The sequence below is a fragment of the Chlorocebus sabaeus genome, chromosome 20 (genome assembly GCF_047675955.1).
Source record: "Chlorocebus sabaeus isolate Y175 chromosome 20, mChlSab1.0.hap1, whole genome shotgun sequence".
Taxonomy (NCBI): Eukaryota; Metazoa; Chordata; class Mammalia; order Primates; family Cercopithecidae; genus Chlorocebus; species Chlorocebus sabaeus.
Genome location: NC_132923.1, coordinates 128,514,510 through 128,532,004, shown reverse-complemented (window position 1 = coordinate 128,532,004; position 17,495 = coordinate 128,514,510). Strand labels below are relative to the sequence as shown.

Genomic DNA, 17,495 nt, shown 5'->3' with positions numbered 1-17,495 from the left:
CGCCTGCAGCAGGCCCGGCTCCCCGACTGAGCACATGGGCACAGGCTTGGCACACTCACTGCGGCATTCACGTATCAGCGAACACATGGGCATCTATTTATACATGAAGACACGAAAATATTCATTTCTTTTAAAATCAGAAGCAAATGGTGAGAACTGTGAGGCCGAGGGGAAGTTTTCCTCTGGGATCCTGGCAGACCCTGGAGACGGCGCCGTCGTGCGCGAAACACCGGGACGGGCCTCCCGCGCGAAGGGCCCAGGAGGACGCCGGGCTCCCCTCCCGTCCGCGGGGCCCCAGGCGCGGCGCCGCTTTAAGGCTCCGAACCCCGCGCGGATGCAGAGGCTGCGGCCATGACGTCAGCGCCCCGCCCCGGGTGATGCTGCAGCAGCCGGGACCGCGGCCGGGCAGGCAGCAGCCCAGCGGGGACAGGGATGCCTGCCGTCTCCACCCACAGGTACCACCGTCTCCTCCGCGCCCTCCGCCCGCTCCCTGGCTCGGTGCCTGCCGGAGCGCCGCGCCCTGGGCCCCGGGGTAGTCAGGGCGCCGAGATCGGGACCCGAGGCCGGCACGGAGACCTTTGTTCCTCGTGGAAGTCTCATGAATTGCAGAGTCCACGGAGCTCCTCCGTCTCGCCCCTCCGAGGGCAGGAGCCTCGGGTCCGCGGGAAGGTGCCGGCCAGATGGCAGGTGCTCTCATCCTTGCTGGCAAGGGGAAGAAACCCCGGCCTTGGCCCCAGCTCCTGATGCGCTCCTTGAGCCGGAGGCCTGGTCCCTGGTCACCTGGGGAGGTGTCATCCGCTCCCGGCTCACGTCTTGCCTGGAGCTGAGCCCTCTTGTTGACCAGGGGCCTGGCAACGCCCCTCAGCATCCCAGGGTTACTTAGCGAGGGCACCGAGGACTCCCCTTTCCCTAGCGAGTCAGCACCGAGGGGAACGCTCTGAGATGGAAGCTGTTCAGCTCCTTCTGCCCTCGACAATAAGCAACTTCTCCAATTATTTCTAGAGTGACAGCCTTGCATGTTTTTCAGCTCTTACAGGGAAGCAGAGTCAGGTGCGGAGAAAGTCACGTTCAGGCTGCACCTGGCCTGGGCTTTTGGGAAAAGTTGGCCCTGGAGTAGGGGTCAAGCTGCCGGAGATGCAAAGTGGGAAACGGCCGCGATTCAGTAACTAGCCTATTAAGTGCACCCTCCCAAGTCCGCAGAGCCCCTTCCTGGTCCGGGAGGACCTCACTGAAAAATTTTGAGAATGGGTAGAAAGAAGCATGAGGGGCTGGGCACGGCGGCTCATGCCTGTAATCCCAGCACTTTGGAAGGCCGAGGCGGGTGGATCACCTGAGGTCCGGAGTTCTAGACCAGCCTGGCCAACATGGGGAAACCCCATCACTACTGAAAAAACAAAATTAGCCGGGCGTGGTGGCGCATGCCTGTAATCCCAGTTACTTGGGAGGTTGAGGCAGGAGAATTGCTTGAACCCAGGAGGCGGAGTTTGCAGTGAGCCCATATGGCACCACTGCTCTGTAGCCTGGGTGATAGAGTGAGACTCGTATCAAATAAATAAATAAGTAAATAAGCCTGAGGAAGGGAAGTGGCCCAAGGCAACCCCGTGGTGGGAACCCATTTTCATAAAGAGAAGAAAGAAATGAGGAAATGGTTTTGGCTCGTAGTAAGATCGTTGCAAGCATTCAAACTACATGGACACTGATTACTTTATTATTCATTTGCCACTTAAACTTCCCACAACACAGTTTGAGGGATCTGTTACTTTAAACATCCCCTGTGCTCTGGAAGCATAGTGGGCCCCTGTATAACCTTTGGGGGGTCCAGGGAGATGAGTGCATTTCCTTTTGACTGAGTAAATGGTCATATGGTGCACTAAAGATGGTCTGGCAAATGTTTGCATTTGTGTATTAAAATCAGATTTTATGATCTTAATTTCCACTTTCACCCATTTTTATGGAAACATTAAAAAATGATTTTTTTTTTTTTTTTTTTGAGACAGAGTCTCACTCTGTTGCCCAGACTGGAGTGCAGTGGCGCAATCTCGGCTTACTACAACCTTCACCTCCTGAGTTCAAGCAATTCTTCTGCCTCAGCCTCCGGAGTAGCTGGGATTACAGGCAATCACCACCATGCCCATCTAATTTTTTGTATTTTTAGTAGAAACGGGGTTTCTCCATGTTGGCCAGGCTGGTCTCGAACTCCTGAGCTCGGGTGATCTGCCCACATCGGCCTCTCAAAGTACTGGCATTACAGGCATGAGCCACTGTGCCTGGCCTCAAAAATGAATTTCTAAAATTCTTCTTAGAATAAACATTTGTGAACAGCTTTTACTAAATGTAGTTTTAATAAAAATGGTAATGCTGATCCCCAGATTTGAAGATGAATCCTTAGTAAAGACTTTCCCAGCCAGGATTAAACTAGGTTTAATTCTGGTTCAGATGCTAGAGAGAGGTTCATTGAGTGTGCGAGGCTCTCCCTTCTGCTGGGACAGGCTGCAGTGGGGTGTGGCGGAGGTGGCAGTAGAGTTATCCTCTTGCAGTAGAGAAGTGGGCCATCTACATAGTCCACTTTAAATAAGGTCGAAGAGGCTCCTCTTTTCAAAAAGACACTTCAGGGGCTGGGCATGGTGGCTCATGCCTGTAATTCCAACACTTTGGGAAGCCAAGGCAGGTGGATCCCTTTAGCCCAGGAGTTTGAGGCCAGCCTGGGCAACATGGCGAAACCCTGTCTCTACAAAAAAAAAAAAAAAAAAAAACACATACAAGAATTAGCCTGGTGTGGTGGTGTGCACCTGTAGTTCCAGCTATTTGGGAGGCTGAGGTGAGAGGATCACCTGAGCCCAGGGAGGTTGATGCTGCACTGAGCCATGATGACTGTACTCCAGCCTGGGCTAGATAGAGGGAGACTGTCTCTCTCTCTCTCTCTCTCTTTCTCTCTCATTCTGTCTCTCTGTTTCTCTCTCTCTCTCTCTCTCTATATATATATATATATACACACACACACACACACTTCTGCCATATGCTGTTTAAAGCTGAAATTTTTCCAAATTGGGCCACAGTTCTTCGTTCCAAATTTAAAGGGAAGGTTTCTAATGCACTTAAGTTCACATTATGGTTAAAATGCTGATCAGAAAGAGCAGGAGATATGTCTGTGTGCCTGAAGGTGGGAAGAGGCTGGGCAGAGGGATGGAAAGGGAGTTGGCCACTGAGGGCATACGTGGGTCTGTGACCTTCGGGCAGAGTCCGATCCAACTGTCCACCTCACCTGTGCTGGGTCTCACCCCCGACTCTGAAGGAGATGGTCTTACACGGTGTTGGAACTGGCGCGCTATTTCTGTGATTTTGATGAATGGAGCTCCAGGGGATGCTAACTGCTACTTGGGTTTTTGGAAGGAAGACCTGCCAACTGGCAGGTTTTACCATGCAGAAGTGCTTGAGCTAGGCCAGTGAGGAACATAAATAAGATTAGCTTTTTAAACATGTTAATCTTGATTTACTCCTTATAAATGAATTCTATTTCAAATGAAGTATTACTTGTCTACATAGTTCTTAGGTTCATCTGTTCTCTTCCTACAGGAAAGCGTGGTATTTTCCAAGGCCACAGGATAAGTCATTTATAGAAGTGACAGGAGACTCTGTCTCTGCTATGTCACTCCCTGTCACCTTGGAATAAAATCCATCTCTTAGCAAGGCTTCAAGGCCCTCCATGACTAGCTAAGACCTTTCTGAGGGCTTCGTCTCTCACCCCACCCCCACTTGGCCCAACTGTTACTCATATCTCTCTTTTACCCAATGATTCCACCACCCAGGAAGGCCCTTTCCTCCACCTTTTCACCTAACTCGAGGACAAGAACTGTGTCTTTCTTTTATCTCTATCACCTCAGTGTCTTGGTACTCAATACTCAGCTGAATTGGAGGCTGGGTAGGTGGCCCCACAGGACTTCTGGATGACTAAATGTTTGGAAGGGGAGATAGGTAGATGGGTGAATGGAAGGATGGATAGAGGCGTGGGTGGAAGAATAGGTAGGTGGATGTGTGGATGGTTTTTGGATAGACAGATGAATAGATGAATAGAAGAGAGGATGTGTGGAAGGATGGATGGGTAGATGACTGAGTGGAAAGATGGATGAATGGATGGCTGGGTGAGTGGGTGGAAGAGTGGGTGGTAGATGAATGGGTGGATGGATGGATGGATGGATGGGTTGGTGGGTGGATGGATGCATGGATGGGTGGGTGACTGGATGGGTGGATGAGTGGATGGGTGGGTGAATGGATGGGTAGATGGATGGATGGATGGATGAGTGGGCGGGTGGATGGATGGATGGGTGGGTTGATAGGTACATGCATGGATGGATGGGTGGGTTGATAATACATGGATGGATGGCTGGGTAGGTGGGTGGATGGATGGATGAGTGGGTGGATGGATAGATGGGTGGATGGATGGGTGAGTAGGTGGATGGATGGGTGGATGGATGGATGGATGGATGGATGGATGGATGGATAGATGGATGGATGGATATATGGATGGATGGGTGGATGAGTGGGTGGGTGGGTGGATGGATGTGTGGGTGGGTGGATGGATGGATGTGTGAGTGGGTGGATGGATGGATGTGTGGGTGGGTGGATGGATGGATGGATGGATGAATAGATGAGTGGGCGGATGGATGAGCGGATGGATGGATGAGTGAGTGGGTGGATGGATGGATGGGTGGATGGATGGATGGATGGATGGATGGGTGGATGGGTGGGTGGGTGGGTGGATGTATGGTTGGATAGATGGATGGATGGATGGATGGATGGGTGGATGGATGGATGGATGGATGGATGGATGGATGGATGGGTGGATGGATGGATGAGTGAGTGAGTGGATGGATACATGGATAGGTGGGTGGGTAGATAGATGGATGGATGAGTCATTGGATTAACACAGTGTTCTTTATCCTGCTGGGATGTCTCTAGATCCAATCATGTTCACCACTGGTATCTTCCAAAGAGAAGAAACACAATCTCTGAGTGGGAAGGGTGGTGGAAGAGTTTTAGATACAAATCCGGAGTGAGGAATTTCAGAGTGATTAGTAAATAATTTATTGTCTAGTGATAGTGTGATGGAAAGCTGTATGGTAAGTTAATGTCAGAAAAAGAAGAGCCTTACTTTTAAAGCTTAAAACTAATTTTGAGAGAAAGCCTGTGATATTTATCTTGGCCAATGACAAGGGCCATCATCAGAAATCAATGTTGGGAAAGTTGTCCCAGTTTGGGGGCCTATGTCTCAGGAAGGACTTCAAAGGGAATTTAGTCTGTTGCTTTTTTGTGGAGCGGGTGGGGTGGGCTGTGTCTGAGAGAATCCTGGGACCCCCCACTCCACCCGCCGTTATGTTGGTGTCTGTCTCTTCCCTGCTGCTCTGAGCAGCTTTCCTCTCCTTGTGCTTATAAAAATGGACATTGGCTAAAACACACAAGCTAACATATTAGAATCCATTCTGTTAATATTAGTAATCTAGTTTACTTTCAAATCAGTGAAAAACAGTTCGACGCTTTGGAGCCGGTGCCTAAGTGGTGCAGGTTGCAAACCCCAGCTGGGCAGAGGAGGATGGGAGTGGAGGGGTGTCTATCTGGGAAGGCCTTGAACTTGCTCACTCCTTACCTAGGTCATGGGCATTGTGAAAATGCTTAAAAAGTAAGTTGAAGCTGGGGGGTGGGGATCTGTTTCTCAGCTCTCCCTGGTTCTGTCCCCTCTGCATTCACGTGTTGTCTGTGTCTACAGGATTCCAGAGTTTGGCTTATTTCTTTAAAGAAAGCATTTTCGAATACTGTCAAAGCCTCAGTTCTCCCCACTGGACTAAAACTCACTTGTCAGTGGGTGGTAAAGGAAAGGGACTCGCGTTAAGCCTTTAGGGAGGGTCCCCTGGCCTACCGCGAAGGAGGGAACACAAGCGTTAGGGAGTGGAGGGGACTGGCTATGACTATCCGGGGAGAGAGGAGCTGTCCCTGTACCGTGAGGAAGCACTCGGGGTGCCTGGGGGTGGTTCCTAACCATGCTCGGTCTCTCTTCCTCTCTGGTCCCCTGGGACCTTCAGGGAAGGGCAAAATTAGCCCTGGAAATGGGCCGCAGGTCCTAAAATAGCCTGTTGTCCTTGGAGGCCTGAGAGAAGCTGAGAGGCTCTCACTTCCTCAGGACAGTCCCCACCGAGCCTCTGTTTGGGGGATGGTCCCTTTGAGTTTGAGGTGGGGACCTGCAGGACCGGGGTCCTCTCTCTGAGTAGGGAAGGCACTGGGCTTCGGCCTCCTGGGGCAGAGGAGCTGCAGATGGGAAAATGAGGCCCACAGTGGGCTCTGCTGTTGGGGGACGGTGTTTGACTCTAAATTCTGCAGTGTGAACTCAAATGTCAGGGGAGGACTACCCAGGCAAAAGTAACTGTGGCCCCCCCACGGGCTTTCCTTGCAGGGACGCCCACCAGCCCTCGCCACGATGATCCCCACAGCCAGCAGCACCCCGCCGGGAGATGCCTTCTTCCCCAGCGTGGCCCCACAGGACTTCTGGAGGTCCCAGGTCACGGGTTACTCGGGGTCCGTGACACGACACCTCAGTCACCGGGCCAACAACTTCAAACGACACCCCAAGAGGAGGAAGTGCATTCGTCCCTCCCCACCCCCGCCCCCCAACACCCCATGCCCGCTTGAGCTGGTGGACTTCGGGGACCTGCACCCCCAGAGGTCCTTCCGGGAGCTGCTTTTCAACGGCTGCATCCTCTTTGGCATCGAGTTCAGCTACGCCATGGAGACGGCGTACGTGACCCCGGTGCTCCTGCAGATGGGCCTGCCTGACCAGCTCTACAGCCTAGTGTGGTTCATCAGCCCCATCCTCGGTGAGCCCCAGCTCCTCCCCGATGGTGGAGGGCCTCTGGAAGCTTCCAGAAGCCTCATTGCAGCAGCTGGAGGGTCCTTAGGGGAGAAGGGAGGATCAAGAGTTAAGTTCCCCTCATTAGTCTGGGACTGTGGGGAACACAGGTACTGCCGGTCATATCCCAGATTTTAAGTTCCTTATCAAAACCAGACAATAGAACAGGGATTTAGCAGCCCCCAAGGGCTGACGCCATCTCATGCCAGGCTCTCCTTGTCAGAGGATCCAAGTCATAGCACTTGGTGTCACGTGGGCCTGGAAGGTCCTGAAATTTCTTGGATTCCCAAGGAAAGTTGTGGCTGCTTAGAGCCTTAGGGTACAAAGTGGAGGATTTAAGGAGATGCCGAGCGATCCCAAGAGTTAGCTTTGGTTTCCGAGTTCAGGGTTTTGTCACTGACTCTGTTTCATCATCTTATTCTTTTGATGCACTGGGGGTGTTTGAGAGCAACCACTTCAGGAATGTGGAGGCTGATTCGATGTCCCCATGTGCCGTGGGGACCCTGGCAATGACCACTGGCCTGCTCTGTTTCAGGATTCCTACTGCAGCCTCTGTTGGGTGCTTGGAGTGACCGGTGTACCTCAAGGTTTGGAAGGAGACGCCCTTTCATTCTTGTCCTGGCTATAGGTCTGTTGTTTTGGCATGGAAATAAAATGGAGAGGAAAAAAAAAAAAAAAAAAAGGCCCCAACTGCCTCCTTTTAGGAAAATTTAAAAGAACATTGACCATAGTAGTTACCCAGATAGCTCCGGACCTGCACTGGTGTGAGGCAGGGAGTGCCCGGTAACCTGACCTAACTGTGAGAATAGATCCTTTGATCATTTTTAAAAATGAGTTGATAAAGTTCATCTCATTTCTTCTCTGCTTAATGAAATAAAAACCCCCATCCAAGTGCAAAATATATGGTGAGTTTGCAGGCGACTTTTCCACCGGGCTGTGCTTGAGGTTTAAGTTTTAAAAATTCTTGGATCCTAAAGATTCTAGACGTAAGTCGTGAGCTGCGGGGGATACAGCTGGTCTGCATTTTCTTGGGGTGACTTCGTTTCTCCGTGTCCAGGGGCACTGCTGGGCCTCTCACTCTTGCTGAATGGCCGGGACATTGGCATCGCCCTGGCTGACGTGACCGGCAACCACAAGTGGGGCCTGCTGCTGACCGTGTGCGGGGTGGTGCTGATGGACTTCAGCGCCGACTCAGCAGACAACCCCAGCCACGCCTACATGATGGACGTGTGCGGCCCCGCGGACCAGGACCGAGGCCTGAACATCCACGCCCTCCTGGCAGGTGAGTCTCCCACAGCAGGGCCGAGGCGGGGTGTGCAGGGCTGCAGGCTTCAGACGTGTGGCTTTTGAGGCCCTTCCTCACTCCATGATTTAACAAAGAAGCTGGGAGAATTCCAATATATACAGAAACACTGAAGTGATTGAAAATACATATCTCGGCCGGGTGCGGTGGCTCACGCCTGTAATCTCAGCACTTTGGGAGGCCGAGACGGGCGGATCATGAGGTCAGGAGATCGAGACCATCCTGGCTAATACAGTGAAACCCGTCTCTACTAAAAATACAAAAAATAATTAGTCAGGCGTGGTGGCGGGCACCTGTAGTCCCAGCTTCTCGGGAGGCTGAGGCAGGAGAATGGCGTGAACCTGGGAGCTGGGTGACAGAGTGAGACTGTCTCTCATAAAAAAAAAAAAGAAGACACATATCTCACACAACACCCATCAACCACAACCTATGCTGTTGACACATAAACAACAATTATAGGTCTATAAATCCAAATGTTTCTATTCATGGATTCTCATTGTTTGAGGTAGTTACATTCTACAAAGTCACCACAAACCCTGAATTAGCAAACACCGAGTCTCGCTCCTAGGAAAAATACAGGGTTAGGTTCCTGTGAGCCTCCAGTCACAACATTTTCATCAATGGATCAACACATAACCTTGTTGTATGTGTTTCTGTTTAAAACCCCTTATTTCATCTATGCCTTTGGCTGATTAATGTTGAATTGACGGCCAACAGCGCTGCAACTCACGCCTGAACGAAGCGTCACTGTTGCATGCATTTTCTGCATGAGGCGCGTCCAGCCTTCTTGCACTTGGGAACGTCAGGCAGCTTGGAGGCCATTTAAACAGTGAAACGCCAAGAGAAAACATAAAAATGTAAAAAAGGTGGCACTAAATAGACCACAAAAAAAACTCTTGCTTTGGCCAGGTGTGGTGGCTCATACCTGTAATCCCAGCACTTTGGGAGGCCGAGGTGGGCGGATCACCTGAGGTCGGGAGTTCGAGACCAGCCTGACCAACATGGAGAACGCCATCTCTACTAAAAATACAAAAAATTAGCCAGGCGTGGTGGCGCATGCCTGTAATCCCAGCTACTCAGGAGGCTGAGGCAGGAGAATCACTTGAACCCGGGGGGCGGAGGTTGCAGTGAGCCAAGATCGCGCTATTGCACTCCAGCCCGGCAACAGAGCGAGACCCCGTCTCAAAAACAAACAAACAAACAAACAAACAAACAAACACCAACTCTTGTTTCCAGTGTGAGTGTGGAGACAAGAAAGCAGAGCTCAGTCCTGCGGGGCCTCAGCTGGACCACGTGCCCTTGGAAGTGCAGGCGATGTGCTGTTGTGTGCAAATCCTTGAATGATGGTGAGAGCACCGTGAGGTCTGGTTCTGGGTTTACCTTGCTAAATGGTAGTGAGGAGGTGAATTCACAAATACAGAATCTACAGAGAATGAGGATCAAGTGTGTGTGCATGGCCACACGTGTTATACATACCATGCATGTATGTGTGTATATATACACACCTGTGGTATGCTTAGTGGCAAAACAGGAGAAATGTTACCATCAAAGTCAGGAATGAGGCAAGACTGCACCCGTCCCACAGAACCACTGCCATTAGGGAGACACAAACAGAAGGAGCGAGGTCAGCCCCACTGGTCTCTGGGGCTGGACGTACGGAAACTTCAAGGGAATTGGCTGCAAAGCAGTGCAGGAGTTCAGTATGATGCTTAGTTATCAGTGTGCTGTATAAAAGTCAATACTGGTCAGGTGCAGTGGCTCATGCCGAATCTCAACACCTTGGGAGGCGAAGCCGAGAGAATTGCATGAGTTCAGGAGTTTGAAACCAGCTTGGGGGAATAGTGAGACCACATCTCTAAAAACATAAAATTAAATAAATCAATAACTCTAGCTTTTCTATATAAAATATTTGCCTTGTTGCAGAATAAAATGGAAGAAAAAAATTCCATTTAAAATAGCAACTGGGGCTGGGCATGGTGGCTCATGCCTGTAACCCCAGCACTTTGAGAGGTTCAACTGGGTGGATCACTTGAGGTCAGGAGTTCAAGACCAGCCTGGCCAACGTGGCAAAACCCCATCTCTACTGAAAATACAAAAAATCAGCCAGGTATGTGTTGCGCACCTGTAGTCCCAGCCACTCGGGAGGGTTGAGGCAGGAGAATCGCTTGAACCCAGAAAGTGGAGGTTGCAGTGAGCCAAGATTACGCCACTGCACTCCAGTCTGAGCGACAGAGCGAAACTCCATCTCAAAATAAATAAAGTAAAAAATAAAATAAAAAACAAATAAAATAGCAATTGGCTGGGCTGAAGGTAGTGAGTTGTCTTGATTGATGGCTCACAGTCAGTTACAGACGGAACTCCTTCCTCCACTCTTTCCCTAGCCCTCACTGCTGCACTTGACTAGTCTTGAAAAAGCAATAGATATTGGAACGATGTTTAAAAATCAAGGGAAAGGCTTAATGAGACCCATACAGGACCCGAATGAAGAGGCTGGGTCACCCAGTGGTTGGGGTCTCGAGCTCTGGAAGCTGAAAGTCCACACTGAGCAAATGGCTCGGCCTCCCCAAGCCCCGGTCGCATCTCCTGGAAAATGTTGCCGCTTTTCTCCCTGTTTCCACACTGTTTCCTGCGCTGCTGTGGGCGAGGGAACCTCTAAAGGGGCCATGCTGGGCGAGTGCTGGGCTTGGCAGAGTGGAAGAGGGACGTTGGTTTTTACCTTACGCCCGTCTATGAGAATGCACCACTTCGATCATTCAAGAAAATTAGTAACAAAGTTCATCTGGGCCGGGTGCGGTGGCTCACGCCTGTAATCCCAGCACTCTGGGAGGCCGAGCCGGGCAGATCAACTGAGGTCAGGAGTTCGAGACCAGCTTGGCCAACATAGTGAAACCCCACCTCTACTAAACATAGAAAAATTAGCCGGGCCTGGTGGTGCACGCCTGTAACCCCAGCTACTTGGGAGGCTGAGGCAGGAGAATCGCTTGAGCCCAGGAAGAGGAGGTGGCAGTGAGCCGAGATGGCGTCACTGTGCTCCAACCTGGGCAACAGGAGTGAAACTCCGTCTCAAAAAAATAAATAGATAAAAGGTAAAGTTTATCTGAAATCTGACCTTGGATAAGGGTCATGAACAGCAATGATGTCTTTCAGGAGGGGAGGAGGGAAGGTAATTAGAATCATGAGCGTGGGAAGTCAAGAATAATAAAATGCCCCGGGGGGCAGTGGGGAGGCAGAAAGACTCCCAGGTCTAGAAGAACAGAGGCAGAGAAGGGACTGGACTGGGGCTTTTAAATGGGCGTGCGAGTGAAATGAAAAGGCCCATCTGGGACAAAGGAAGGAAGATCTGCAGTGAAACCTCGAAATAATGAGATCCACAGTCATGCCACCCTTGGGTATGTGTGGAAGGCTGAGCTGGGAGTGTCTGAAGCCCAGGCCTGTCCATAGAAGTTCTTATTTGAAAGGTAAACCCCTCATGTGGCCAAGTCTTCCCCAAACCAAAAATCCCTGCTGGTAGCAGGCAGGTTCCTCCTCACCAGCAGCAGTAAACCGAGAGAGCCCTCCTCTCCTCTCAACGCTAGACGGACTCAAAATGTGGCTGAACTCACAATAAAACAAAATACAACACCGGGTCCCTGATGGGGTGGGTGTCGTGGACGCACAGCTGGCTGGGGTGCAGCGCCTGTGGCTTCCCTGGCTTTGCCATTGAAGCACAGAGCCGAGCTGGAAGAAGCCGCGGTGTCTGGAGGTAAATCTGCCCGCTGCTGTTGGCTGGGCCCCCACGGCATCGCCCACAGTTTCTTGCCGTGCTCCGTGGCCAGGGCTGGGCTGGCCGGTGCCCCGAGGCGTGGAGCGAGAACAACAGGAACAGCAGTGATCCAATCCCTACTTTTCTGCTGTGGGCTGATGGCTCAGAGATCAGAGAGCTGCCCACCAGGGTGTGGGGAGGCGGGACCCGTCTGTGGTCACCAGAAGGGGTGACTCTCCTCATGGTGTTCCATGCACAGGGTCAAACACCCACGTGCACACGTGTGGTCGGCTGTGTGTGGGCGATGGGGTCGGCCCTGAGCTGGAGGGGGCCTTGGAGGGAGGATGTATCCCGTGTCAGCATTTGCTCCAGGGGCCTGAAAGGTTACGGGGAAAGTGGAACAGGCAGGAAGTGGAAGGGGAAGTGGGCAGGTGGTCACTGTGCTGCCGCTGGGGGTCGCGCCAGGAAGGGCCCTGCAGGTGGCCGTGCAGGACAGGAGGGAGACCTCCTCGAGGGGCCCGCCCTGGGAATCCTGTCCCATTTTGTTGGGGTTTAGGTGGGACGAGTACTGTGCCCACGTCCCTGGAATGGCCTTGGCTACCTGCGTGTCCTTCTAAGAAATGGAGCCACCACGCTTGGGCCTTCTCCTCCCGCAGAAGGGAACTCAAACCCTGTCTCTTTCCCCAGGTCTCGGAGGAGGCTTCGGATACGTGGTCGGTGGAATCCACTGGGATAAAACTGGCTTTGGGAGGGCCCTGGGGGGGCAGCTCCGTGTCATTTATCTCTTCACCGCGGTCACCCTGAGCGTCACCACCGTCCTGACCCTGGTCAGCATCCCTGAGAGGCCGCTGCGGCCGCCGGGTGAGAAGCGGGCAGCTATGAAGAGCCCCAGCCTCCCGCTGCCCCCATCCCCACCTGTCCTGCCAGAGGAAGGCCCGGGTGACACCCTCCCGTCGCACGTGGCCACCAACTTCTCCAGCCCCATCTCCCCACCTAGCCCCCTCACACCCAAGTACGGCAGCTTCATCAGCAGGGACAGCTCCCTGACGGGCATCAGTGAGTTCGCCTCATCCTTCGGCACCGCCAACATAGACAGCGTCCTCATTGACTGCTTCACAGGCGGCCACGACAGCTACCTGGCCATCCCCGGCAGCGTCCCCAGGCCGCCCATCAGCGTCAGTTTCCCCCGGGCCCCCGATGGCTTCTACCGCCAGGACCGTGGACTTCTGGAGGGCAGAGAGGGTGCCCTGACCTCCGGCTCTGACGGGGACATTCTGAGGGTGGGCTCCTTGGACACCTCTAAGCCAAGATCGTCAGGGATTCTGAAGAGACCCCAAACCTTGGCCATCCCAGACACGGCCGGAGGAGGGGGTCCCGAAACTAGCAGGAGAAGGAATGTGACCTTCAGTCAGCAGGTAACAGCAAATGTCAGGGGAGCCGGGGCTCAGAGGGCAGCGTCGGGGGTCCCCCTGGTCAGTTACATGACGAACAGGGAGAGTCCATCCAGGAAGAAATTCCCGGCTGTCATGGAGGTGTTGTCAAGTGCTTTGGCCTAAAGAGAAAAGCCTTAGAGGCCAGGCGCGGTGGCTCACGTCTGTAGTCCCAGCACTTTAGGAGGCTGAGGCAGGAGGATTGCTTGAACTCAGGAGTTTGAGATCATCCTGGGCAACATGGCGAAACCCCATCTCTACTAAAAATACAAAAAGTAGCCGGGTGTGGGGCACACATGTGTGGTTCCAACTATTCTGGAGGCTGAAGAAAGGATGGCTTGAGCCCAGGGGGTTGAAGCTGTAGGGAGCCATGACTGCACCACTGCACTCCAGCCTGGGTGACAGAGCAAGACCTTGTCTCAGAAAAAAAAAAAAAAAAATGTCTCAGAAACATGACGTCTTCCCCTGCATGTTAGTGAACAAGTTCTGGGCCTGAGTCCACCTGAGTGAGTGAGTTCAGAGCATTTGTTAGGTATCAGGTGGTTTAAAATCCTGGCTGGGAGCGACAGTGACAACTCTTTTAAACACTTATGTTTGCCCAAACGTAATTCAGGCTGGGCTTGTCCTGCCAGTGAGTTTCTTACAGGCATGGTGTGCACCCCACTTGTTCCTGGTATTTCTCCCTAGACGTCCGGGCTCCAGCCCATTTTGGCCACAGTTTCTTGCCCTGTGGGAATCCCGTGCCAGTACATCCAAGTCTTCACTGACAGTGAACCTGCAGATGTGTCTGGGATCATCCCTCCTGGTGCCTGACATCGGTTCACTCCTGGAGGCTGTACAAATGGGAATCTCCAGGGCAGTGCCATCTTCCGTGAAGGCCAAGAACCTTCCAGAAAGCTGTTTAAGTTGTATTTTCTATATGTCAGATGAGCTGCAAGACCACCAACTGATCTGTGGGGTTTCATGGGCTGATTTTTTTTTTTTTTTTTTTGGAGACAGAGTCTTGCTCTGTTGCCCAGGCTGGAGTGCAGAGGCATGATCTCGGCTCACTGCAACCTCCACCTCCCAGGTTCAAAGGATTCTCCTGCTTCAGCCTCCCGAGTAGCTGGGACTACAGGCGCCCGCCACCACGCCCAGCTAATTTTGTATTTTTAGTAGAGACAGGGTTTCACCATGTTGGCCAGGCTGGTCTTGAACTCCCGGTCTCAAGTGATCCGCCCACCTTGGCCTCCCAAAGTGCTGGGATTACAGGCGTGAGCCACCACACCCAGCCAGAATCCATGGTCTTTAAGTAAAGAAAGGTTATTCTCTTATTTAAAGTAGACATAAGAGTTACTGGCCTGCCCACCCCAGCGAGCGTTGCAGGAGGAGAGTGCATTTCAGGAGGAATGTGGTGTTCCGGGTCCTACAAAGCCCAGTGTCATTTGCCTGGTCCCTCGAGGGAGGCAGCTGGAAAAGCCGAGCAGCCTGGAGAGCTGGCCCAGGAGACGCCTCACTTGGCCACAGAGGCACATGGGCCATATCTCCTAAATGGAGTAGACCCTGCTCTGCCTGGCCCTGTCCCATTGGGTTTAAATGGGACCCGGTCCTCAGTTCATTTCCCCCTCAGGGGTTCACGTGTCCTGTCTCTGCCTAGATGACTTCCCTGATTTAGTCGGAGGTTAACTGGAAATGGGGCTTGCACTGTTCATTTTCCTCTCCTCTCCTCTCCTCTCCTCTCCTTTCCTCTCCTCTCCTTTCCTTTATTTTCCTCTCCTCTCCTCTCCTCTCCCCTCCCCTCTCCTCTCCTCTCCTTTCCTCTCCTCTCCTTTCCTTTATTTTCCTCTCCTCTCCTCTCCTCTCCCCTCCCCTCTCCTCTCCTCTCCTGTCCTCTCCTCTCCTCTCCTCTCCTCCCCTCCCCTCCCCTTCCCTTCCCCCTTTCCTTTCCTCTTCTCTCCTTTCCTCTCATTTTCCTCTCCTCTCCTCTCCCCTCCCCTCTCCTCTCCTCTCCTTTATTTTCCTCTCCTCTCTTCTCCCCTCCCCTCTCTTCTCCTGTCCTCTCTTCTCCTCTCTTCCCCTCCCCTTCCCTTCCCCCTCTCCTCTCCTCTCCTCCCCTCCCCTCCACTTCCCTTCCCCCTTTCCTCTCCTCCCCTCCCCTTCCCTCCCCTTCCCTTCCCTTCCCCCTTTCCTTTCCTCTCCTCCCCTCTCATTTTCCTCTCCTCTCCCCTCCCCTCTCCTCTCCTCTCCCCTCCCCTCCCCTCTCCTCTCCTCTCCTTTATTTTCCTCTCTTCTCCTCTCCTCTCCCCTCCCCTCTCTTCTACTGTCCTCGCCTGTCCTCTCTTCCCCTCCCCTTCCCCCCTCCTCTCCTCTCCTCCCCTCCCCTTCCCTTCCCCCCTCCTCTCCTCTTCTCTCCTCTCCTTTTCTTTCTTTTTTCTTTTTTGATTATTTTGTCTTGTTTTGGTTTTTACTTACTTTTTTAAAATATATAGAGATGAGCTCTTACCGTGTTGCCTAGGTTGGTCTTGAGCTCCTGGGCTCAAGCGATCCACCTGCCTTGGCCTCCCAAAGTGCTGGAATTACAGGTGTGAGCCACCGAGCCTGGCCTTGTTTGGTTTTGTTTTGAGACAGGGTCTCACTGTGTTGCCCAGGCTGGAAGGTGGTGGTGCAATCACGGCTCACTGCAGCCTCAATCTCCCAGGCCCGAGTGATCCTCCCATCTCAGCCTCCTGAGTAGCTGGGACTACAGGTGTGTGCCACCACGCCCAGCTAATTTTTTTATTTTTTGTAGAGATGGGGTCTCACTATGTGGCCCAAGCTGGTCTTGAACTCCTAGGCTCCAGTGGTCCTCCCACCTCGGCTTCTCAAAGAGCTGGGATCCCAGGTGTGAGCCACCACACCCGGCCCCGTTTTCTCCTTGGAGTGAGCAGGATGGTGCCTTTCGTTTGCTTTTCCCTGGTGTGTGTGGCCGGGGTGTCTTCATGCCTGCGTACAGTCTCAGCATGAGGAAGGTCGCTGCCTAGGCGTGCACAGGCCTCACAGGGACATCTACTGAGGCTCCTGGTGGCACCAAGGACACAGAGAGCTCTTGTCTGGAAAGGGCTTGAGGAACTGGGAATCACTGGAGAGCCAGGGAAGCCCATCCTTATGAAGGAAAGGAAAGAGGTTTTCTTTTTTTGAGAAGGAGTCTCGCTCTCGCTCTGTCACCCAGGCTGGAGTGCAGTGGCTGGATCTCAGCTCACTGCAAGCTCTGCCTCTCGGATTACACTGTTCTCCTGCCTCAGCCTCCCGAGTAGCTGGGACTACAGGCGCCCGCCACCTCGCCCGGCTAGTTTTTTGTATTTTTTAGTAGAGATGGGGTTTCACCGTGTTAGCCAGGATGGTCTCGATCTCCTGACCTCGTGATCCGCCCATCTCGGCCTCCCAAAGTGCTGGGATTACAGGCTTGAGCCACCCCACAGCGCCCGGCCGGAAAGAGGTTTTCTAATTGCTCAGGTCGAGGGCGCCGCCAGCCTCGTTGTGGATGATGCCCGGGTAATTTATCTTGCCTTTGTCAACACTGGATCATCCCAGACTGTTTCAAAAAGTTCAAACTGTCTTTAGATTCAGTTCTTTAGGTGTGATTGAAAATCTTGGGCCAGACATGGTGGCTCATGCCTGTAATCCCAGCACTTTGGGAGGCTGAGGCGGGTGGATCATGAGGTCGGGAGATGGAGACCATCCTGGATAACACAGTGAAACCCTGTTTCTACTAAAAATGCAAAAAAAAAACTTGGCCTGGCGTGGTGGCGGGCGCCTGTAGTCCCAGCTGCTGGGGAGGCCTAGGCAGGAGAATGGCATGAACCCGGGAGGCAGAGCTTGCAGTGAGCCGAGATCACACGGCTGCACTCCAGCCTGGGCAACAGAGCAAGACTCCATCTCAAAAAAAAAAAAAAAAAAAAAAAATCTCATCTTCATCCCCTTTTTCCATTTCCTTTCTCCATAGAGTGTAATTTATGCATCAGTGCTTTGAGGAAAGTAAAAATCGTGAGCTAAATATAAACACATCCAGGCTCAACGGAGACAGAGGTGTAACTGCAGCGCTGTTCCTCTGCAGGCGTGGGGGACGCGCTCTGCTGATGTGGGTGTCCTGGGAGCCGGCACTGCGGC

At 52.6% G+C, this 17,495-nt stretch overlaps 1 protein-coding gene across 2 annotated transcripts in view; it reads left to right on the top strand.

Moving 5' to 3' along the window:
- The first annotated feature begins 353 nt into the window (after nt 1–353).
- Nucleotides 354–17,495, top strand: part of SLC45A1 (solute carrier family 45 member 1) — a 28,519-nt gene continuing 11,377 nt past the window's right edge. Inside the window, exons 1-5 of one of the 2 annotated variants that reach the window (XM_007980674.3) lie at nt 354–455; nt 6,443–6,863; nt 7,431–7,523; nt 7,953–8,177; nt 12,628–13,355. In XM_007980674.3, coding sequence (XP_007978865.3) covers nt 378–455; nt 6,443–6,863; nt 7,431–7,523; nt 7,953–8,177; nt 12,628–13,355 — 1,545 coding nt within the window. In that variant the 5' untranslated portion in view covers nt 354–377. The remainder of the gene's footprint in view (nt 456–6,442; nt 6,864–7,430; nt 7,524–7,952; nt 8,178–12,627; nt 13,356–17,495) is intronic. The other variant, XM_007980675.3, reaches the window with a different exon arrangement.